The sequence below is a fragment of the Lissotriton vulgaris genome, chromosome 2_1 (assembly GCF_964263255.1).
Source record: "Lissotriton vulgaris chromosome 2_1, aLisVul1.2, whole genome shotgun sequence".
NCBI classification, from domain to species: Eukaryota; Metazoa; Chordata; class Amphibia; order Caudata; family Salamandridae; genus Lissotriton; species Lissotriton vulgaris.
In genome coordinates, this window is record NC_141687.1 from 2,134,107,798 (window position 1) to 2,134,133,581 (window position 25,784).

Sequence of the window (25,784 nt, forward strand, 5' to 3'; positions counted from 1 at the left end):
CAAACCGAAAATGCACTGCTACGCTTTAGGCAGTTACATGTGAAGGACACAGAAACATACTCGACAAACAATTCAGTACAACAGCAAGTGTCCTCCGAGTACCAGAGAGGTCAGTCCTTCAGAAAGCACAGAAGGGCTTCAGAGCCATCTACTGTCGTGACACTCAGTAGTTGAGCAGCTTGGTGAAAATGTTCATTGTTCGTACAATATATGGTTTAGCATGTAACAACATATTCAGATGGTATAGACATGACTAGCCTGCTGTAAAATAATTGGCATGTTTCCTAGAGTACTTTAGGTACTGTTTCGTGGTTACATAGTGCTTCCCGCCGCATCCACATTGAAAACCTAATCTATGCTGCAAAGATTACACAATTTTGTTTCAGCCCCAGACAACACTGGGTAATTCCTTTGTCTCTCTGTTGTTAATTTGTGGCATAGGTAATGCTGAGTTCCATTCATTTGAATTGTTACCCAAGGCAGGCAGAACCTCCATAGCATTAACAATCTAGAATTTGTTCTGGTTATTTCTTTTACTTTCAATAAGGCAACATTGCAGCAAAACCTCAAGTGAGCTGCCTTTTTGAAAAACATTTTTGTTCTTAAGTGAAACAGCGCACATTAAGGAAAGAAAATAGCTTGATATGCTCATGTACGGAGAAGTGAAAGAAGTACTGTGTCTTTCACGGAGCCAGCAGCTTCCCTATACCTGCATGCCTTTTACTGGTACTTGCTTCACTGTCTCAGTTCTATTTTCCGACTCATGCTGAGAGGATCTCTGAACGCTTCCAGGGTTTTGTTACCATATTCTGTGAGTTTTATCCCTCTGATTTCTAATTATTTTGGCTTCATTTAATGTCTTAAATAGGGGTGGGCGGAATTTGCGTAGTAGCGCTACACAAAGCTCCTCGAAACGGTAAAAAATCTCCGCCAGCGTGTGCAGAGTTACCCGAACAAGCGGAATTGCTTGTTCTGACCGTTCGCGATGCTTTTTTCCTGTTTGCGAACACTGTTTGCGGGCTCGGGCGAAATATCTTGCGAACACGCATTTTGAAAGCACGAACAAGCAAAAAAATTCCACAAAGCAGAGGATTGCGGAATTTTTGGCAATTCAGTGTTCTCCGTGGAACGCAAAATTACCCAAATTCCGCAAAATTCCACAAGCGGAATGAAATTTACTACCCAAGCCTCGTCTTATACACATTTGAAGCATTTCCGCTTTCTTTATCTATAATCTGAAGGGGAATCTTGCTGTGCTTTCACTCAATGTGAAGTGCGCCTTTCTGTGGTATGAAGAAAGCAACCACAGACTCACGTAATTTATGTCTGCTTACAAGGTGTGCATTCTAATAAAGACTGCAAATTTTGTTAGAATTATTATTTTTTTGTAAACAAGAAGGACCGAACAGAAGTTTGCCCAAGGAGAAAACCAGAAGAGTTAAAGGAAAAAGTGGAGAAACATCCCATATGATCACATAACCCCAACCTGATGGAACTCCATTGGCTTGGCTCCCCTTGCCAACCACAACCATCTTCAAAACCAGATGCATCATTTACATAGCCATCACAACCAGCTCATCTTGCACACAAGCTAACCATATCTGGCGGTTCTTGGCACAGCCAGGGAAATTGCAAAAGGAAAGGGAGCAGGCCTTTTCAATCCTTGCACCCAGGGTCTGCAACTACATTCCTCTATCACATCAGGACTACCCAATGCTGCTCCAAGTTAGTAAAGAGTTGAAGAACCCCTAAGGAAAAAAAAGCAAAAAAATATACAACCCAAAGTGTTAATAGTACCCAACCAACCTATCGCTGCTATCACTTATTGATTTTGTTTGTCTTTGACCCTGTATAGCGCTCGGCTGCATTTAAACTAAGTTTTTTCGTACAGAAATACCATATACATATATACGGCCAGGAAAGGTGCTTCATCCACTGCACAGAGAATCGGATAGTACCCAGTGTTTGTAGATTCCTCTGTAGGAAAATAAGGGAATGGCAAGAATATAGCTACATTGTGTTTAGGGTGAAAATGGGAAAAGGTGCTTGGCAGGAAAGCAGATGTATGTTTTCCCCCAAAAAAATTGAATGAACAAAAGGTTTGTTCTGCTAAGATCACCATCTTCCCATTACAGTTGAATAAAAAAAAAATAACATTGAGCAGGGGAAAAACAACCATTTGTGGCAGAAGTTTGATCTGTTATTTGTTTGCTACAGTGGCCAATTTACATAGGTAAAATGCTGTTATGTCAACTAGCGACCCTTCTGGTCGCAGGAGATTTGCAGGGTTTGTAGCTCCTTCAAAAACACACCAGAGCCAACACCTGAACTGCATCTTAAAATGATTATAATGTACTGATTATACAGTAATTGATATGGTAAAATATAAGTAACAAAAAATTGTATGTGAAAAAATGATGTAATTCTAAAATGTTCACAAGATATTGAGTTCCTAAACTCTAAGCTAAAGCAGTGGTTATTTCTACAGCTCTGATTTTATGGTGACCCAAAGTACCGTGAGTCAGAGGTCATTTTGCAAAATAACTTTTTTTTTTACTTGCATTCAGAAATGCAGAGAGATTCAATTGGTAATAACAAATGTTCTATTATTCTGGGTTCCCACACGTCTCCTGATAAAAATGGTACCCGGCTTATGTAAGTGTGCATGGTGCCTGTGACAGGAAAGGGCCCAAAACATAACATGGACAGATGAAAGAAAATTCACTCAAACTGACACTTTTTCTTTGTAAAGTGGGCAGCTGTGGATTTTTGGCCTGGGCATGACAGCCACCCAGAGAATCCTACAAAACCTAGATTTTTCTGAAAACTAGATACCAGGGTGGTGTGACTTGCTAGGCTTTAACAAACTTGTTTTTTTTAACAAAACCCCATTCTAACCTCAACATTTGGCTCTGAATGCATATTTTCTTCACATTTCTGTGAGGGAAAGTTTCTGAGTCTGCAGGGATTCACACATTTCCTACCACCCTGTGTTCCTGAGTGTCTCCTCCTGAATAAATTTGACTTCGCTTGTGTGGCTGGGGCTAGTGCATGGAACAGGAGCACATCAAAGCAGGGACAATTGGAGTCCTTCGTGTGGGCTCCTATTGTCCCTGATTCAATCCTTTTCTGCCACATGCAGATCAACAGCTACCCCTATTGTCAGTGCCTCCACTTTGCATTTTGGGGCCTTTTGGGTTGCAGTCGCTAGGCCAAGCCACACAAGTGGGCGTAGCATATTTATTGGGGAAAAAAATTGGGAACTAAGGTGGTAGGAAGTTTGTAGATCCCAGTGAATCCCAAAACTTTCTCACAACAATGTGTTTTTTTATTTTAAGTTTGAAATTTGAAAGGCATTGTGATACGAAATGGCCTGTGATTCACACAAAACACAGCACTCTGGACTCCCCTTTGTGTCTAGTTTTCAGAATTTTCTGTGTTTAGTAGGTTTTGTTGGGTGGTGGTCGAGCACAGGCCCAAATAGTGCAGCCGTTCAGTATGCCACAAGGTGCAAACCTGTAATCTTTAATCTCTTTTTCAAATTACTTTTTCCCTCCAATTTGTTCCCAGATTTGTTTGCAAGTTGTATGCTTCCCTTTTGTGTCTGCTTGCTTCTTTCCCCTATTCCATTTGATTAAGGATGATAAAACGATCACTTTTTGTGCAAAGTGCCTTTCTTCTTCAACAAGTTCTGTGTTGGTTTAGATGTTATATAGACCCCATTTTCTGTTAATATAACACCGGATTTACCTTAGCTTACAAATATTTCTTTAAAAATCGACTCACTCAGGAGTAATTTCAGACAAATGAACATGTCCATCAACATAAGGATAATAAAACTGAGGTACTTTTTCCATTGAATGTGACTCATTATGCGTAAAGCTATCTCCATCTATGCTCCCACTTTCATATAGGGGGCAAAACTGTCCAAGACTTCAGTACAACTTTGCCTCAGCTTTACCATCTAGGCCTTTGTCAGTTTCCAAAAATCCTCATCATACTCTAGAATCTACAGCCTACATAAAATACAAAACAGGGAAAAGACTATTCTTATGAGGAGACGGTGCACACCTAACTTTTGGCCACGCAATGAAGTTACTTGATTTTGCTATCAATTTAGTAAAACTAACTGATATTTTTCTTCAACTGAAATTAACGCTGCACTACTTCAAATTTGTTTTATGATATATTTATTGTATCCAACTTTAATGAAACTCCAACTGTAAAGAATTTATTTAATCAAATATTAAAAATGGAGAGTAGTTGAAATAAGGTAGTGATTGTAGTAGGTGGCGAGACCTTGAACAGATGATTACTGTGTAAAATGAAACAGTGGAGCAGAGATGGGTAGGCAATGGCCCGCACCAGTGAAGATTTTGGTGTAAAAAATACAATAATGAAGGATCAATTCTTAGCCATTAAGAAGCTATTCAGGACTCCATTGGTATAGCACTGTGAGATAGGTTTCTTTCAAAGGACTATGTGAAGGAGAGTAAGATAGAAGCCTCATATGATTAGAGGGGTGCATTAAAGCAAAATGAATATCCGAGAAACAAAAATATCTGAAGAAGCTGACTGACAAGTACTGAATCCTAAGGATAGGAAGTAGTTCAGTGCCCAAGACTACGTACTCAAGTCACCCAGACCTTCAGAGATTAATTGCATGTTAATGGTGTTTGAACATGAGTTCCATGTAGCTACAAACTCGAAGCCGCGACCGGGGGTGAGCTGACACGCCGTGAACAAACAAGTGATTACAGACACCATAAGAATTGGTTGTGAATATTGGCACCATTCTGACTGTCTACAAAGATGAATACCTAATTTGAAGAATTGACCTGTTCTACTTAGAATAAGGCTACCATTACCACGTATACTGGGAGCTTCGAATATTAGATTCTTGAAATACTTCTGACATAATCTCCATATCTTTCGCCCTGAAGAAGTTTTATGGACGAAATGCGTTGGCTATGCTTTGTATGAAGATTTTGAATAAAAGAAAAAGAAAACTTTAAGTCCTACTGAACTGATTCTTCCTTATGATTGCTTTGACTATCATTGTTACTGTGTTTTGTGTGGGAGTGCTGAACCATCGTCCGCAAATCCACCCTCTGCCTGAGCACACTCCCCGACGAGCCCACACACCTGATGCAACACCTTCACTTCAAGATACTGGCCAACCCTACCTCCAACCTCCATGGTACCCTCATCTACCAACCCAATGGACCCCACGGACTTTTTGCCAACTCCATCACGGACATCATCTCCCCGCATGCCATTGCGTCCACCAACTACACCCTACTGGGAGACCTCAACTTCCACATCGACAACCAACTGGACTCCAGCACCACTTCCCTCCTGGACAACCTCCACAACATTGGACTCCGCCAGATCGTGACCTAACCCACACACTCAGCAGGACACCCCCTCGACCCCCGCCTCACAACAGGAAACTCCATCACCTTCAGCCACACCACCGAACTCCCATGGACTGACCATAGATACGCCAACTTCACCTTCAGAATACCCACCATCCATCGACACCAGCACCTTCTCCCACAAAGTAACTGGACCAGAATCACCGACTACCATCTAACCTCATCACTCAGCAACTCCACCCCAACCATCGCAGAAAACGACGACGCCAACATCGCAGTGCGGACCCTGCACAGATGGATCTCCGACAGCGCCAACACTATAGCCCCCTCAAGAAAAACAACAACACACACACCAAGAAAACTAGATGGTTCACCACCAAACTTCGAGAGTCAAGACTCACTTGCCCCCGCCTTGAAAAGGCCTGGAGGAACACCAAATCCACAGAAGCCCACAACAACTTCAGAGCTGTCTCCAACACCCACCACCAACTCATCAGAAAAACGAGGAAAAAAGCGAATGAAGACAGAATCTCCACTCATGCACACAAAAGCAAAGAACTCTTCAACATAATCAAGGAGTTTGCCCAACCCGCCAGCGAGTCCACCGTCATCCCTCCCTCACAAGACTTCTGTGAAAAACTCAGCACCTTTTTCCACCACAAATCAAGAGCATCTACAACAACTTTGACGAAGACAACCAACACACTGAACCCTCACCAACCACCCCTGACACCCTGAAGCCAGTGATCGACAACTGGACAGCCCTCACCACCGAAGACACACTGAAGACGATGAAGTCAATCCACTCCGGGGCCCCCGCGGAACCCTGCCACCACCACATTTTCAACAGAGCTGCTGACGCCATCGCACCCCTGCTTTGCCAAACCATCAACCACTCAATGGCAACCGCCTCGTTCCCTGACGACTGGAAACACGCTGAGATCAACCCCTGAAGAAACCCTTGGCGGACCCCTGCGCCTAAAAAACTACAGACCCATCTCCCTGCTCCCGTTACCAGCTAAAGTCATCGAGAAAGCCATCAACAGCCAACTCGCCACATTCATTGAAGAGCACAACATCCACGACTCCTCCCAATCCGGCTTCATAAAAAACTACAGTACGGAAACCGCCCTCCTTGCCACAACAGACGACATCCGTACCTTACTGGACAAAGGAGAAAGAGCAGCCCTCATCCTCCTCGACCTCTCAGCGGAGTTCGACACACTCTCTCACCGCACATTAATATGCAGACTCCATGACGCAGGGATCCAAGACACAGCCCTCAACTGGATCCGCTCCATCCTCCCCGGCAGAACGCAGCGGGTCAGGCTCCCCCCCCCCTTTCCAATCAGACCCTACACCTACCACTTGCAGAGTCCTCCAGGGGTCCTCCCTCAGCCCTACGCTCTTCAACGTCTACATGGCTCCGCTAGCCCCAATCGTCGGAACCTACGGACTCAACAGTGTGTCATACGCAGATGACACCCAACTCATCCTCTCCCATTCCAACAAACCCAACACCGCCAGACACATCTTTGGAGAAGGCATGGAAGCCGCCTACAACTAAACACAAACAAAATGGAAGTACTCATCATGGGCCCAAACCCAGATGCCTGGAACGACACCTGGTGGCCCCCCGCCCTTGAAAACCCGCCCACTCCTATGGACCACACACGCAATCTGGGAATCATCCTGGACTCGGAGCTCAAAATGGACCGCCAGATCAACTCATTCTTGTCCTCCTGCTTCCACACCCTCTGCCTCCTACCTTAGACCTTCAAATGGATCCCGCTCGAACACAGAAAGACTGTCACTCACGCCCTGGTCATCAGCAGGCTTGACTACGGCAATGCACTCTATGCCGGAATAAACAAAAACCTCACCGCAAGCTACAGAACATCCAAAACGCCATCGCAAGACTGGTCCTCAACCTGCCAAGCCACTGCAACATCTCCCAGCACCTGTGCACACTCCATTGGCTCCCCATCGAAGCTAGAGGCACCTTCAAGATGTTAACCCACACTCACAAGGCCCTCCATGACACCGGACCAGCATACCTGAACAGCTGACTCAAAGCCCAAGCACCCCAAAGGACCCTACGATCATCCCAGCTCTCCTACGCTGTGGTCCCCCACACCAGAAAGGCCAGATCGGGGGCTGCTCCTTCTCCTACCGCGCGGCCAGTGCCTGGAACGACCTTCCACTCCACCTCAGACAGATAACATTGCTCCCCATCTTCACAAGAAATCTCAAAACCTGGCTCTTCGACGGTCCCCCTTCTTGATGGGCAGGAACCTGCAAACCCCCCATACCGTCAGTGCCTTGAGACCCTTACGGGTGAGTAGTCGCGCTTAACAAACACCTGATTTGATTTTCGATTGATCAATCTTGGCCCAGATCCAACGGACACTAAAATTAGATTTATAAACTGCATGACCCATAGTAACGTCTGGATGCAAACCAATCATCTTCAACTTAATGCCAGTAAGACGGAGATTATTTTCTTCTGGAAAGCCCGTGAACTCTGATCCAGTGACTGGTGGTCTCAGAATCTTGGCGCCCTGTCCTTCCCCTAAACTTGTGGTTCGTAACCTTGTAGTGAAGATCGATAGCAAACTGTCCATGAAAGATCATGTTAACCATGTAACAGGCATCTGTTATGGATCGATGTAAAGCCTACGTAAGATCTTCCAATGGATCCCAGTCTAATCAAGAAAGCCACTTGTTCAGAGTCTAATCATCAGTGGGCTCGATTATGGAAGCGCCATGATAGCTTCCATCAATGAAGAGCTTCTTACCAAACTTCAAGTGCTACACAACACCGCCACCAGACTGGTATTAAATCTACCTTCATGGTCCCCGTCTGCACCAAGCTTGAGAGCTCTCCACTGGCTCTGCATCAGGAAACAAATCTATTTCAAGATCATCTGTCTTGTACATAAAACCATGCACAGGAACGGGCCAAGTTATTTTGTAAGTAAACTCAATTGGTACCTACCCAGTAGAACCCTCAGGTCAGGGACCAAACCTCTTCTCACTCCCCACAGGATTTGTACCGCCAGGAATGGCGGTATATCCTTTTCATATCTCGCCCTTACTTTGTGGAACTCTCTTCCACTGCAGCTGCGTATGGTTACTGATCATAATCAGTTTCTGAAAAGGCTAAAAATCTGGCTCTTCTGATCATTCTTTTTCTCATGCTGTCGTCTTTCCATCCCTTCTCTGGTTTTGGCTAGCACTTTTAGACCCTTGATGATATGTGTGCTCAATAAAACTCTATGACTATAAAACCCTATGACTAATATGTATAGATTTTTTTCCTCTTGCTGCTTCCTGTGATGTAGGTCGCTGTTTTGTTTCCCCAAGATGTTACATCCTGTGGCATCAGAGGTGCTACAAATCTAATTTCCGAGGCAATTATACAAATCGTGGCTCGTAAAATAATTTCTGGTAGATTTCAGGCCCAGAACCCCTTTGTCATGTAACTCCCGAATGAAAGACCGTCTCACCTGGTGCCATACAAGTTGGATAACTCCTGCTGCAGCACGTCCGAATGTAATAGCAGCATACACATCTGGTTATAAGCATGAATTTGGGCTTCATAGACATTTATTCTGTTTTGCATTAGTGGTACACGCATACACTAGAGAGGTAACACCAATCCCGCCGCTCCTACCTAGGCAGGGGCACCTAAGCCTCCCCAGAAGGTAGTAATTTTGGACCATAAGTGTTGTACAATAACAGGCAACATAGAGACCAAAGTTAATGCGAGCAGCTGTAGAGATTGTTACACTTTATGTCTCTTTTGGGTCTGCTCATGATCTGTCGTTGTGGAAATAGCTGTAAGTCTACTTCTATGGGAAGGAAACACATTTAGAAATGTATGCTGCTCCTATTGCAGAATTACATTTCCACCTGATTGGTAGGCCTCAGGGATGACTAACTGGATGTCACAAACTTATGCCCTTGTAAACAGTGAGTGGTGACTGATTTTATATGATTTTGTATATTCTCTAAACTCGTGGATACACTGCAATTTGAAAATCAGGCCTCTCTGCGAGTGGCAGAATGAGGGCACTGTGTGTTTTTAAAATACTCCTCACACACTATGAATCCCATAGTGTCATTCTCCCATCATTTTAATGGCTTCGCAAGCTGGGAACATTAAAACGGAGCTGCTGAAGGGTATGGAATAAAGCCAGATTAGGCATGCGGTCACTAACCAGTCAACTAATCACCCTAAGACGCACGCTCATGAGGCCCTATCACCACGCTTCAAATAGACCATATTAGGTCATTTTTCATGATAATGCCTCACTGAGGGCCAACTCAAGCCCCGAGGCTAAACCTAGCAGCCGATTTTTGCTGTTAAATTTTAGGACCATAGGCATTTAACATTTAGTTTAGAATTGAGTTTTTTGTAGGGATCAACAGCGGTCCTGATGTGTAGGCAGGAGGGGTCTGCCTATGAAACATGTCATGTCGACAAAGTAGACCACACTTGTAATTCTACTTACTAACCCCCTTTTTAATGTTCCCAGCTTGCGAAGACATTAAAGTTAATTTTTTCGACTAGCCAGGGAATTTTTACCCTATTTTTACACTACCATTCACGTAAATAGGTCCCTACACTCCCCAACACATATCACTATCCTCATCACATCACATAGCCTATTGTCAATACCCGATGAGGGCTTGTGTCACCCTTCCTTCCTGGCACAGATACTGTTAGTTTACTCTCATGCCTGAAAAAAACATGGCTTGCATATTATTTAGCAGTTAAGGAAACTGCTGCATTCCTCATGCTCCCACATGTCAACTTTCCATCGACCGATACCGATAGGGAAGGTGGCTCTACAAACTCGTCTTAAAACTTTTGTATCTACATTCTATCTCTAAATAGGACTGTTTGAAATGTTCTGCAATTGAATTGGAATGGCATCCTCTCTGTCAACTATCCAAATGAGATTCTATAATTTGCAACGAGATAAGTAACCCGAAGTTCAATAGTACACCCTGACGAATAAAGACATGTTATACTAAGCTCCATGTGTGGCACAGTCATTGGCGAGAACCTGGGCTCGAGCGGACGCCTACAGCAGTGGGTTGAATGTGTTATGTTTGGGTGTTTTTGCTAACTGTAGTTGTAACAAAAGGATACTGCCTGCTGGGGACCTTAAAGTCTAATATGTATTTACTGCAAAAAAAAATAGCCATCAAGCCTGCAAATGACATTTCAAGAATTGCCGCTTCTATAGACAACAGCTTCCACTCAAATCACCTTCGAGAATGTAATGCTAAGTTTCAATACATCAGACGCACGGTTTGGTACACTTGTTCTCAGTGCAAGAGACTAGAGGCAGAACACATCATAGAAACTGTTACTTTAAGCAAAACCAGCCTAAAGAGCAGATGGGAGAATGTTCTTGTGAGAACATATGCGAGAAGTCTTGAAAGTAGAAAGTAAAGTGAAAAAAATGCTGAGCTTTCTCAGTTTTTCACTTTGATGTGCCAGGTTTCAAAACAAGGCACTGTGATATACAGGAAAATGTGTAAAGGTATGACGACAAATAAAACTGATTCAACTTTTCAGAAATTAACGAATCCTTGCAGTTAATGTAAGGTTATGGTATTGCTCAGGTAGTATAAATAAAAAATCAATATTGAATTGTAAACTATCAGTATGTGTCAAGGTTCATTCAAGCAATTACATGTTCAAAACGAAGTAGCACTATAGAATAAATAGACTACAACTTCTCATTGCAATGGGTGTAAAATAGAAGGGTGGTTCCGTTTTTTACTCCATAGCATCCGCGCACACTAAAGTGTTAGGTGTTGTCCACATAAAGGATATTTTCCTCAAATTTTGATGACCGTACCAAACGTGCAGACAGAATTGCTGGAGCCTCTGATGATCGCCGCCAATTTCCAACTAAAAGGGATGAAAATGAGTTCGGAAATTACACCCGGCTGCTTTATTTGGTAACTTTTGACAAACAAAGCCTTATATGACTATGATAACATGTTAAAGACCATGAAACTATACAGTGTGATTATTGTGAACTGTCTGCTCAGGTTATTAAGCAATATTACATTGGAACCAGGGTGATGTTAGCTTCGCGTTACTTTCTTACATTTCTGTTCCAAATAAAACCTTAACTACAGCATTTATGACCTCGCTTGTATTATGACCTTTGCAAAAGCCCTATTAAGGACCTAAGGAGTGTGGGTCCATAGAGCGACTAGGAGCATCCGGAGCGAGTGTTATGGCCACTTATATTAATTTTTGGTTCTCCCTATAAAACAACAATGCCCTCCAAATTATTTCTAGGCCAGAGTATATAAGGTCCAACATGCACGTCCTTGGACAACCTGCAAAGGTAGTGAATCAATCCTGTATGCTTCTCTAACTTTTTCTTAAAAAAATGCAACTGAAACTATTGCCTTCATAATGAAATGTCTGAAAGGATGAATCATACTGTTTTTAAAGGCTGACTTTAAAGGCTGACTTTAAAGTAAAACGTCTGCCAGAGAGAGAACGCATGGAAATACCAGTTTTGCTTGAATACATTTAATGCTTGTTTTTATTTGAAATATATCACTTTTGTAGTAAAGGTGTTAATTGTACTTATTTGATCTTTTTCAGGTTACAGATACGAGTTGTACTGTTTGATAAAACATACACAGACGCCTCACTGCTTGGTATGACATTTTATACTGTTTCTTATGGGCAACATCATTTAGCTTTATAGCCCGCTGCCGAGAAAGACAAACATTGGAATGTTGGGCAGAAGACATCTAACAGCCATTATATACCTGGAGCCACCCCATTGTTTGCAATGGAGTTCTCAATATTCCAATGTTCTAATATAGATTAAATGTACTGACCAGTACGTTATTAATAGTATATTGTTAACCTCCAAGTACTTCCAGTTCTTTTCTACTGGTGTTGATGCAGGTAAACTGTACTAAAGTGCTGTCCAGTGAAAGCGTGATAAAGTTTAATTTAGTGACACACTATCTTTTGTGAGAAAAGTATAAAAGTAGCAATGATCCTTAAGGAGTTTCTCATTTCAGAATTGCTGTTTGTTAGGGTTGTCCAGCATTGCTCTACAGGGAACGAATCCATGCAAGATTTAGAGGCTAACCACTGACAATGTAAATGATTAGAAGTGAGAGCCGTTGGGCCTGACTATCATAGCTCTTTGCAGTTGCAAGTTCAGTTTACATATACAGCTAGACTTATTTGAAGGAGTAAAGCCTTTTTTGCCAATCATTTATTGGCATTTCACCCTTGTGAAAAGATTTGCCCACACATAGATTTCCATATTAGTAAATCCTTGAAGGGCTGGGAATTGGAGGTTCAAGGGTGGCAATTCAATGAATGTTTGAGAAAGCCCAAAAACGTGTTTGTGAGTATTCACATATAGTTTCTTAGACTATTCCAAGCCAGCAAACAGCCAAGGTTGAATTGTTGTAAAGGGCAGGAGTAAATCTCCTTCCAGGGTGGGACGGAGAAGAAAACCTACCCAGAGGTCGAGGGGAAGGGAAGTCAATATCTGAAATAGTGTCTTTCCTGCTAAAACATGCATTTTGCTGCCTATGCATATTGTTTTTTGGTTTGGATAATATCTAGTTTCAAATATTTTAATTTTAATTGTAATTATTGGGTACCTCAAACTAGAAATTTTCAATCCAGATTAGCATACAGGTGTTTTCATTGTCTTGAAAATTCTGTGTTTTATCATCCCTAGGAGATAAATCAATTGATTTTATCTTTAAGATTATAGTTGCATACAAGACAGGGATGTGGAATTCCTGTAGCCCGACGCCCAGGACATATTGTTTGGGGTCAAGGTCAACAAGTCTTAATGTGTATTTTGTCCTTGGGACAAGTAGGCCCAACCCCCTGCAGCACAAACCCTTCGGCTGACAGTTCGCAGTACCACATTAAGGATCAGGGAAGAGTACTGCCTGTGGTTAAGTTAATCTTTGTGTGCATGTGTTAATGCTGTTCAAACTTGTATTTATAGTTCATTAATTGAAAGCCTTTATTATTAGGGTGAGCGCTCTAAGTAAATGTACGTTCTGACTGCACTACTGACAGTGGTTCCAGTATGAAAATGTGTACACACGGTTTCAAAGTTTAGCAACATGAGGCTATGCATGATGCTCACAGAATGCTCTCTGAATAGATGCAAATATTTGCAGAAGCTTGAAAGCAAGATTAATGTTTCTTTGCTTTCAATATAAAATGTTCCTAAAAAATGAAAGTAGGGAAAAAAACATTTAGCTAAACTACTGTCAAATTTCAGGTACCATTTCTTTGCAGCATCATTTAGTAAAATGTGTTGATGCATGCTAGTTTTTCCCCAAAATATTCATATTAGAAAATTTGTGTAACCAGTTTCAATAAGATTATGGGAAACAAAAATAAACAAGCCTTGGCAAAGCCAGTAGGTCTGACATCGGTGGTCAGCTTTGTAGTTTTGGCAATGCGTGACTTGTTTTGGCATGGCTTTTGTAAAACCTTATTGATTTGAGAGCTGCCGGGCCCTCACGATTATAACAAACATTGGCAAATGCAAAAATTGTTTTTGGTCTCAAAAATGCACACTGCCACATTAGTTACTGGCACTGAACAAAACTACTTTGTTTACCGATATGCTCCTTGTGAAGAGCAGAATGTTGTCACTCACAGTGAAGCCAGCCGATTCTGAGAGAGAGACAATTTTAATAAACACAAAAGGTCAACTCCAGACCAAATTAGGGGCCCAATTATTAAAGAAAGTCTCAAAAGTGCACCTTTTGGTTTATGGTTTTCGTGAATTCACAAGAATTTACATTAAAGGGCAAGAAATTGTACTTCTACAAAATATTTGTGAACTGCATTTTAGCATGAGCAAATATGCATGTTTAGATTTGCTCTTGTCAAAACCTGGATGTTGAAAGGTTTTCCCTCCAACTACTTTTTTCCCCAACTCTGAAAGAAGGTTTACGTCTGCCACTCAGGAGTAAATTTCCAACATTTCTCAGTATGGGAAAGATTAGAGAAGATTTGTTGAAAACCCTTAAAACATGCAAGTTAGTAGGTTTGCACAGACTCAAAAGGGCATTCTAACCCTGGAACTACTGCTTACCACCATCATCAGTCCCAGTATGTAGATCTCAGAAACGTGGCAACATAAAATGATTACTAGTATTCAAACACTATGGTATATGCCCTGGTATAATCAGAGAGGCTATATAAGAGCTCTTATATAATGAGATTGCTTCCATAATTTGCGGCAGCACTACATAGCACCAAAGGACAAGTGGATGTTGTTACAGGACAAGTAGATTTATGAAGCAACCTGCCCCAAGGACAATATATATTTTAATAAATTCCACACCCTTGCAAGTTATCCTATGCATTGGCAAACTAATTCACTCTTGCTACTCATAATTAATGCAGTTAGCAGAAGTTCTGCACTCTGAATTATGAAGACCACAGCTGGTCTAAATTTTAAGAAATGCCTGCCCCCTCCAAAACACCATCAATATAGGTACTTGCTATCACATAAAGTTCTTGAGATTCAAAGGGACCATCTGAAAGAAACTCTTATGCAGTAGACTAGTTCAGCTAAATAAGCACTGATGAACAAAGAACGTGAAACAAATATACCACATAAGTGATTTGTGGAATCTGTAATCTAAGAGCTGAGTCAACAATGCCTGCTTACTTATAGATAATCAGTCTTCATTATTTTGAATCCAGGTCTTCCTCATTGGAGTCCTAACTGGGTGACAGTGAGTGGGTGACAGTGAGTTGCCATTCTTGGGACAGGCAACTCTTTTGTCCCCTTCCCCTAACACTACAGCAGTTGTAGAAACTCTGCAAAGTCCTCTTTTGATGTTAGTGGCAAAAGCTCCTTCCCTTTGTCTGCTGCCATCCCAGATTTAGCATGTTCAGGTTTTCAGGCAGCAAACATGAAAGAGGAATTCTTGACTGTACTGAGGAAAACCTTCACTTGGAGTAATAAAGATTAGCAGCCACCTTGAATGTTCTCTTGGTTGTCGAAGTCCTACTCCATGAGAATATTCTAAGTGCAAAAAGTGTGCTGAAAACCAATCCACCAGAACTCTTTCCAGATGAGTGTATTCTACAGAAATGCAGGAGAAATCGCCATCCAAGAACCCCTCCGGATGATCAGAAAAAAACTCAAAATTATGGTGTCACACAACGGTGTGAGGGGTAGCTCAAGCCACAATTCTGCAAACTTGTGCATGGACATACTCTAGTTTAATTCCACTTCCTGGCTATCCTCCTAATAGAGAAGCCAAGGACACCCCAGTGCAACACCTGAACTGCTGCCTCGTTGTTAGTTAACTTGACCCATCTGCTAAGGTTTACAATGGAAATCTTTCTAAGCTTCAACCCAGTTCTAAGTGTGACTGTCAAAGACCGGAGCAGAAGGACTCTGAGTAAACTAAGTCGGTCAGTAGAGCCTTCCGCTCAGCCACGGCATAGTAGGTCATCTACACAGGAGATGAGGGGTTCCATTAAAAACCCTGGCAGAATAATGTGCCCTACTCCACGTGAAACCAGGAGCAAACGTGGAGTGGAAGCCTAGCTACGGCTGCAAGCCTAGTTCCAGTTCCCTACATTAGATTTTTTCGTTTTGGTGTCATTTAAAGATAAAAATATTTCCTATTTTTATAAATTGGTGTTTGAGTTTTTATTGTGTTTCTTAATTATTTACTGAATTGGTGTTTTTAAATGCTTTACATACCTGTGTCTGAAGTTAAGTCTGCCTGCTCGCAGCCAAGCTACCAAGGGTTGAGCATGGGAATCATTTTCTGAGACCTATTCTGAGCCCTAGACTTTGTTAGTGGCCTTTTTGCCAGTGGTAGATGCATGCTTACCAATTCAAATAATCAATTTTCCAACATAGTACATTAAAGGTTATGTTGGACCATTAATTCCACGTTTTGCCAGAAGATCACTGTAGTCTTCTCTCTTGTGCATCCGTTTGTAGAGCGTGCAGTATACTTCCATTTAAGTGCCTTCACCGCCTTCTATACAACAGGGTCATTATGAAGTCTGTCTTCAGTATCCAATGAGGAGGACATGCTAACTAGCAAGGTGTTGACTATGGAAACTCTGCATCGCTTACCTCCCAAGGGTGATGTAGACTCAGGGTTGCTCTGGCCCAGGAAGCAAGGATGCCCAGTCGTATCAGTCGGCTTCTGTTCACAAGAAAGAATGCCCTTTATTTTCTTGGGGACAAGCAAATTATAAGTTCCGGGTGGGGGCGGGAACATTATTGGACCCAAAAAAATCCTCTAGGTTACCAGCAGGCTCCACAGTATTGAATCCCAGACACTCCCTAATGTTGTGTAAGACCTCTGAAAACTGGGAACACTTAACTAACCTGCCCTTGTAAGGTTCAGGCTCTTCCGAATAGTCCACAAGGCACCGAAAGGCAGAGAGGTCCTAGCCTAACCTAAAATAGCTTGGAGTTAATCAATTGACAGTGATAATTGGTGAGGTTGCAGCTCCGGAAATATAAAGAAAGATCTACTGTGTCCCCATTTTCTGTGCACTTCTGCCCCTCCATTCTGCTGGAATTAGCCATACACATATGACTACATTGTGAATGCTGCACTGTCTGCTTTTGGGCAGCTTTATGAGGCAGGAGCGCTCCCTTGCTTTCGAGACTGACACAATTATAAATCCAGGCTTCTTGCTTTTCAATACCCAGGCTTGCTTACAAGAAGCGTGTCATATTTCAATGTATTAGTACCTAATGAATATAGTATGTGTTTTTTTACATTTCCCAACCTGTCCCGCTTTCCCTACCTCCTTTTCTCTTACCTGTTTTCCACTCCTGTGCACCAATTGGATAAAGGACACGAGCCCCGAATGTTGGGGGTCTTGTAGGTCTAGATGTTAGCAGCTGAGGAGGATGATGTAATGAGGCTCTTGGTTGTGGATGTGAAATAAATACGCTCCTGAAAAAGATATAGTTTGACATCTTATCGTCCTTTCATTACGTGAAATACCACTTTGTTATTGTGGCAACGTGTTACAGGACCTGTTGGTGCGATATTCAGGAAGTACTACGTCATGCACAGCCCGTTGCTTGCCATCTATGCTGGACTCTAATATCTAGAGGAAGATCAGGCATGGGCAGTGAGTGCTCTGCGCACTGGGTGTTTCTCGGCTATTGCAGGTGGGTGGACTCACTAAGGAGCGTGTTCTGATGGTTTGGGTATGCCTTTCAGGGAGGAGACTGGAAACTGATTTCTCCTCTCGAAGTGAGTGATTTGCCAGGTATTTCCAGCTTCACTTTGGATATTGGCAGCCATTTTGTATTATAGTGTGTTCTACGGAGTTCTCACGGTCCAGCTAAATTTGCAGCCATCTTAAGTGTTTCAGACCTCCTGAATACAGCTTTGTGAAAAATTGGCATATACTGCGACAGTTAAAAGAAACATTATCTTAAACACAGTCACTATGAGAGGTACAATTATAAAAAACGTACTCATTCATATCCTCTTTTTGAAAGTAATTAAGGTGAAAACATGCAGTTACACACTTCTTTGGAATTTTTACAAACAAAAGGTGAACCACCTACACCTTGGAAGAGATGAAAGGAGGAGTTTCAAGTGTATTTGATTGCAATTGATGTTATTAGAATAGAGAAGAAAAAAATATATCCTTCTGCATTCTATTAGGTCGATGGACAGGAAGTCTTCAGATCTTTTCCTGAAACGAGGACAAAGATGAGGCAGTGAATGTATTTGATGAAACTATTGAGATTAAATGCCTTTTTTAAGCCTACTAGAAGTACTGCACTTGAAAGATCTCATTACTACAGAAGGCAACAGAAAGAGGGGGAATCTATTGATGAATTCTTAACTGCCTTAAGATGCTCATCAAATACTTGTAATTTTGGAAACACAACAAATGAGATGATATGTGACTAATTCATGGTTTTCACACATAACAAACCTATCCAAGAGCATTTATGGATTATGGGGGATCCCACCATGGAGAAGTGGTGGATTCTGCAAAACCTATAGAACAATCCATGAACTGGGTAAAATAAGTCAATTGAACCCAACAAAGTAAAAAAGAGATGTTTGTGCCTTGGCTGAGAAGCATGTAAAAAATTAGATCTACAATAGTGGATGTAAGGATAACAAAACATACTGCTATAGGTGTGGTGATTCCAACCATTTTGCATCTTCAAGAAACTGTCCAGCTTTCAACAAAGAATGTAACAATTGTAGAAGAAAAGTTAACTTTTCAAAAATGTACAGGGACATGAAAAAACAACCCAAACATTGCCTGCACAGTTGTCTGGATGCACAACTTTCAAAATAAATGATATAAAAGATGACATGGTCATGGGAAAAATGTAGTGTTAATGGTGCGAGTGGAATCCACCCATCTATAAATTACAAGTGTTGCATACAGAGTTATCTGTGATGGCAGACTCTGGTTCTTCTTTCACAATAATTTCCAAATCATACTTTGAAACTAAATTAGGAGAAAAAATGACATCATTATTACAACCCACTTGCTGTCACTTTTGATGGACAACACATTGACTTTCTTGATTATTTTGTAGCCATACCAAAACTTAAAGGAAGAGTGACTCAGCTGAAAATTTGTGGTTAACAAGAAGCAAATTTTGAAAAGACCTCAGGAGACTAAACATTAAACTCGATCCTAACACCGAGGAACCTGTATTAGTTGTTCAAGAGCTGCAAGCTAGGGAAAAGATAATGGCCTCTTTCCCCGTAGGATTTAGCAAAAAAATTGGAAAGTTACAAAGCTATGAGCATGGAATTAAACTTTAGAGCGGAGCAGAACCTGCCAAACAAAAAATGAGAATGGTAACATTCAGTATTAGAAAGGAGTTACAAGTTCTTTTGGATCAAATGCGAAAAGAGATGTCATCGAAGAAATCTAAACATCGAAGTGGATATCCCCTGTGGTTTTGATCAAGAAAAAAAACAGCAAACTCAGATTGTGTATAGACTTTAGGGCTCTTAACGAAAACATTGTGGCTAGGCATCCCTTGCAAAGTTAAATGATTTGCTTTCTATGTTCAGTGGAACCACAGTGTTTTCTACCTTAGACTTACGAAGTCCTTACCACCAAATAAACGTGGTGGAAAAGTTGAAGAATTTGGCAGGTATCATCACATCTTGTGGTGTGTATCAGTTCAAAAAGATTCCATTCAGACTGGCATCAGCACCTTCAATTTTCCAAAGAGCCATGCGTCACATGTTTAGGGACACATACACACCACACCATTCAGCGCCATGCCACTCCAATCTATGCCATGACACAACACGCTACTTCACTCTATACCCCTCCTATCCACACTACTTACCCCACTCCAGTCTATCCCACTCTACTCCAAAGTACCCCAATCTAATCCATTCCCCTTCGCTACTGTCTACCCCACTCCACCCTCCCCATTCCAATCCATTATGATACCATCTACCCGCTCTTCTCTACCTCACCCAATCTATTCCACTCCAGTTCACTCAAATCTACCCCACTCATGTCCAAGCTCGAATTCACTCCAATTTATCCAGCTCCATTCCACCCCACTTCAGACTACCCCACTCCATTCTACTCTGCCCCATTCCGCTTCACACTAATCTACCACAAGCCATTCAAATCTACCACCCTGCACATAAACAATGTTTGCAAATGTCATCACCTTGTGTATTGATGTGTTTTGATGGTATTGAAATATATTTCTACCGCACTTCAGAATTACCAAAGAAAGTGTTTCATTTGAACTCATTCTGATATATTGTGAAACATTAGCACAACGCATTTTATTTTTGTTGTGTGCTAGAAAAAAAAACATCCTGCATGCTCTTGTCTTACATCGATACTCAGGAGGATTGCAACATTAATTCTCCCACTTTAATGTCAGAGAAAGAAAAGTAAACACTAAACTCCTTCAGTAAGACAAGCTTGACATTTTACCTCTTTCTATGAATTCAGAATAAATGTGACAAGATAAGAACAAAATTTGAAGGCATTTCCTAGGGAGCTCAGACTTGTTTTTGTCACCTGCGCTCCGCCTCCATCTGCATCGCCCACACTCCCTGCAGACGTTGTAAAAACAGTAAAAGACGCTTCCTCTCCTACCTCGCTGCAAAGTTCTGGAACAAACTCCCACTTCACCTCTGGACCGCATCCTATCTCTTGGAATTCTGAAAAGGACCTGGCTATAAAATTGAGCCTCCCTGCAGATGCACTCTCAGTCTTGGATACCTTCACGGGTGATTAGCTTCACGGGTGATTAGCAGCGCCAGGGGCACCTTCTTGACCCCTTGACTCATCGCCAGGGGCACCTTCTTGACCCCATTTTTAATAACTTGGAGGATTTGAAACAGGATACTCCCATCCCTTTGCTGTGGACAGATCACTTCCTAGTCCCTTTTAACTTCCTAGTCATGACTCATCATAAAAAAACTCACCATTGCGCAAATAAACTACAAAGAAAATGGGCCAGGTTTTCCATGGATTCCTTCGAACATCACTTCCTACTAAACGGTCCCCCCGCAGACCTAGGAGTGGACGTTGACAGAGCTGGCGTAGCCCTGGACGGACACATCACTAAAGCCCTGGACATTACTGCCCCTTGGGCCAATAAGGGCCCGGAGCGACAAACTAAAACTGCACCTTGGTTCAGTACAACTCTTAGAGAAACCAAGGCAGCCTGTAAGAGGCTGGAACGCGCCTGGAGAAGGAACTACTCACTAGAGGCAAGAGATGTATACAGAGCCAGCATAAAAGAATATCACCTCCAAATTAGGAAAGCCAAAGCGACCTTCTATGCGGATCGAATAGATAGTGCTAAATGCTCATCCAAGGAACTCTTCAGGATTTATAAAGAGATTACTACACCTCCCCCTGTTTTAGAGCAGGCCGACACATCAGCACAATCATGTAACGCCATCGCGGAATTTTTCCACAAAAAGGTACGCGACATTTACAACAGTTTCCCGGATGATGCCAGAACCGGCTCTAACCTTCTTCCTCCTCATGAAGAAGCAGCTTGGGAGGCAACGATCGAAGACTGCCTCACAGTATTCCAGCTTCCGTCGGAAGATCTCCTGATAGCCATTGCTAAAGGCATTAAATCAGGCTCCCCGCACGATCCTGCCCCTGCCAAATTCCTGGCCAGCGCCATGAGTCATCTGGCACCCTATGTTAGCCACGTTCTATCTATCTCTTTTAACACTGGAAAGGTCCCTCACCGGTGGAAACAGGCAGTCGTACTGCCTCTGAAGAAAAAACCCAACATCAGTGCATCCCAGCTCAGTAACCTCCGCCCCATTTCGCTTTTACCCTTCTTCTCTAAACTGGCGGAAAAGCTGGTTAACCAACAACTATCCGCGCACATAGAGTCCAGAGGCCTCCTGCACACCAACCAATCGGGCTTCCGAGCACGCCACTCCACAGAATCAACCCTCCTTTTTTCGACTGAGGCACTGAGGAGGCACGTAGATGCGGGACATGTGGCAGCACTAGTGCTTCTGGACCTCAGTGCAGCCTTCGACACTGTAGCACACCATACGTTGCTGCAGTGTCTGAAGAAAGGAGGGGTGACAGGCAGGGCCTGGTTATGGCTGGAATCCTTTCTCACCAACCGTAGCTTTTCGGTAGAGCAAGGAGGAGCACGTTCCGACACCTTTGACCTCGGTCAAGGAGTGCCGCAGGGCTCAAGTCTCAGTCCAACCCTTTTTAATTTATATGTCACCCCCGTGGCTTCTACTGCGGAACGATATGGGGTAGAAGTAGTGACATACGCAGACGACACACAGTTGGTGGTCGCCCTGACCCAACCTGCTGAACAAGCTGCCGCTAATTTTTCAGCATGCCTCCAGGATATGGCGGGATGGATGGCGAAGAACTGCCTCCGTCTTAACGGTGACAAGACTGAGGTGCTGATTGTTGGAAAACCCCCCTCAGTCTGGTCATCTGCCTGGTGGCCACAGACCCTGGGGCCCCTTCCTACCCCTAGTGATCAGGTCAAGAATCTGGGAGTATGGGTGGACTCAAAACTGGACCACGACTACCATACTAGACGGGTAGCCGGTACGTGCTTTTCGATTTTGCGGAAACTCCGCAAAACCATCGACCTGCTCCCAGAATCATCTAGGAAGACCCTGGTCCACGCCCTTGTCACATCAAGACTGGACTACGGCAACGCCCTTTATCTGGGGGCCAATGCCTCTAGCCGCCGGCGACTGCAGACAATTCAGAATGCTGCCGCCCGCCTGGTCCTCCGGCTGCCCAGAAGAGCCCCCTCAAAAAAATCCCTACAAACTCTTCACTGGCTTCCGATCAATGAAAGAATTGATTTCAAAGTCCTTTGTATCGGTCACAGGATCGTACATGGCAAGGGCCCGGCCTTCCTTCGGAACCTTCTCTGCCCCTATACGCCCACTCGACTACTCCGCTCGCTAGGAGCAGGCCTCCTCGCTGTCCCCAGACACAAGAAAGCCAGAATGGGAGGAAGATCCTTTCGCACTTTGGCAGCACAGAAATGGAACTCTCTCCCCCTGAGCTTAAGAGTGGAAACATCAGAGCTCATCTTCCGTAGAAAGCTCAAAACACTCCTCTTTCCCAAAGATTAGCCCGTCTTGTTTGTCTGACGGAGCAGATGGCTCTTCTGACAGCGCGGGGACACACTGAAAGTGTAACCATGCGCTTTACAAATTCAGAAATAAATAAATAAATAAATAAATATACAAATACAGATTGGTTTGATTGACTCCATTCCAATCTACCCCATCCAATCCACCCCATTGAACTACCTTATTCCAATATTCCCCAATCTACCCCACTCCAAACTACCCCATTCTACCTTTACTCCACTTTGCCTTACTTTAAACAACTCAATCTACCCTTCTTAAGTCTACCATACTCCACTTCAGTCTACCGACTCATTCCCATTTACACCAATATATCCGACTCCACTCTACCTCATTCTACCCCGATACAGCCTACTCCTATCTGCCCAATCCAATCTGCTCCATTGTAATCTACCCAAATCTGCTCCACTCCAATCTACTCCAATCCAGTCTACACCACTCCACCCCAATCTATCACACTACTCTAAACAACCCCCCCTCCAATCTACCCCCTCTAATCTACCTCACTCCATTCTACCTAAATCTACCCCACTCCAATCATCCCACTTCAGTCTACCCCACTCCACTCTACCACAATCCCCTACACTGTGATCCATCTACCCCAGCCCAGACCAATCTTCCCCACACCAGTCTACCCCAGTCCACTGTAACCCAATCTTTCCCACTCCAATCTTCCACACTAAACATCTCCTCTCCAACCAAATCTATGCCACTCTGCTCTAATATACCCGAGATCACCCTACTCCAGTCTACCCCAATGCAACACATTCCAATCTATCCGACTTCACTTCAGTATACCACTCTACTTCACTCCTGTCCAATTTACCTCACTCCACTTTAAACTCCAGTGCAGTCTATCCAACTCCTCTCCAGTCTAATCTACTCCACTCTAATCTACCCCACTCCACCAGTCTACCCCACTCCAGTGTACCCCACTACTCTTCCCCACTCCACTGCAATCTACCACACCTCCAAACCACCCAATATACTCCACTCCAATGTACCCAACTCTTCTCTACCACACTCCACTCCAGTGTACCACACTCCTCAAATCTACACCACTACGATCTACCTCACAGTACTGCACCCCAATCTACCTCACCCCATTCTACCACATTCCAAAGTACCCCAATAGACCCCACTCCATTCCAGTCTACTCTACTATAATCCACCCCTCTACCCTGCCACCCCAATCTACCCAACTCTACTCCAGTCTACCCCCACTACACTCTACCCCAATCCACCACACTCCTCTTCCCCAATCTACCCAACTCCACTGAAGTCTACCCCCACTCCACCCTACCCCAATTTACCCCTCTCCAATCTACCCTACTTCACCCCACTACAATCGACTCCAATTACACCACTGCTATCTACCCCAATTACCCCACTGCAATCTACCCCAATCCACCCCACTCCACTCTACCCCAACCCACGCCACTAACTTTTAGCCATACTGAACCGCAGCCACTGTGGTATACACGTCTCAAACACCTTGCCAAAGCCAATAGCTCTAGCATGGGTGAGACCTATTGGCTTGGCCTAAGCGTGTTCCTGTTTACTTTCATTGGTAATCAAAACACCTAGACCGCTAAGGATTAATGCTCTGTACTACCATTTAGTTTCCTTACAATAACCTGATCATTGCCCACCTCTCAGGTTTGGCTGTAAACAACACTTATTAGAGAATATGTATTGAATAAGTGAAGCAACAAATTAGTCGAGTCCACTTTCGAAATTCTTTAGTGTAGAGTCCACAATCAGTAAATAGCTGTATTTCCAGCCAGTGTAACTTTAAAAAGGTTCTTTATTTTTAATTTCTTCAATAAAACCAGATAGCACGTTTCGCTCACCCAGGAACTTCCTCAAGGCTTACAGTAATGGTCATGAACATATAAGATAATAGCTGACATCCATTGTCTATTGAGGATCAATGATAAAGAAAACAGCACCTTGTTCACTGGGTTGTGTTGCCGTGTCCGGCAAGCGGTACGTAGACTATAGCACAACACCATGAAGAATGTAAGGCTGTGCTGTTTTCTCTGTCCTGAATCCTCAATCGACAATGGGTTGGAGGTATTTTTCTCATATGTTCATGACATGTACTATAAGCCCTTAGGAAGCTCCTGTGTGAACGAAACTCGTTGGCTGGTTTTAATTAAGATATTATGTATTAAGAACCTTTTGAAAGTGACATCGGCCATAAATACTGCTATTTACTGATTGTGGAACTCTACACTAAAGTTTCAAGTTTAATGTTTATTGTTTGATTAATTAAAATCATTACAATACCCCCCCTACATAAAATAAGTGAACTTCATCTACACAAACAGCTGAGAGTGACGTTATGCAAGCGATCATAATTGCATCTGTACTCTGATTCCCGTACATTTCAAATGTGTAAAATTGTATTATAAAAATCATTCTAAAACTATTTATCAATCAAGTTACAGCAGAAAAGATTAAAAATTATGTACCATCAAATTAAAAGTATGGGGATACGTAACATGCAATATTAATTAAAGATCATCTGCTTGCAATAGGCAGCTGTTCACTAGTCTCATGAATTTGACTCCTCGGCAAGACAAGATACATGACGAGCCCTCCAGCCAGCTTATTACTGCTTGAGCGAATGTTCTGGTTGATAAAAATCGCCTTTAGATATTGTCTCCTTTGGGTTAGCATGGCTGGACAGGCGCACAGCAAATGGGCCAAAGTTTCCTT

At 42.9% G+C, this 25,784-nt stretch overlaps 1 protein-coding gene across 1 annotated transcript in view; it reads left to right on the plus strand.

Annotated features, from left to right (window-relative positions):
- Positions 1 to 25,784, plus strand: part of LOC147733821 (protein KTI12 homolog) — a 448,752-nt gene that overhangs the window by 237,578 nt on the left and 185,390 nt on the right. The window contains exon 4 of the mRNA XM_086959025.1: positions 12,025 to 12,080. Within this exon, the coding sequence (XP_086815151.1) occupies positions 12,025 to 12,080 (56 nt within the window). The remainder of the gene's footprint in view (positions 1 to 12,024; positions 12,081 to 25,784) is intronic.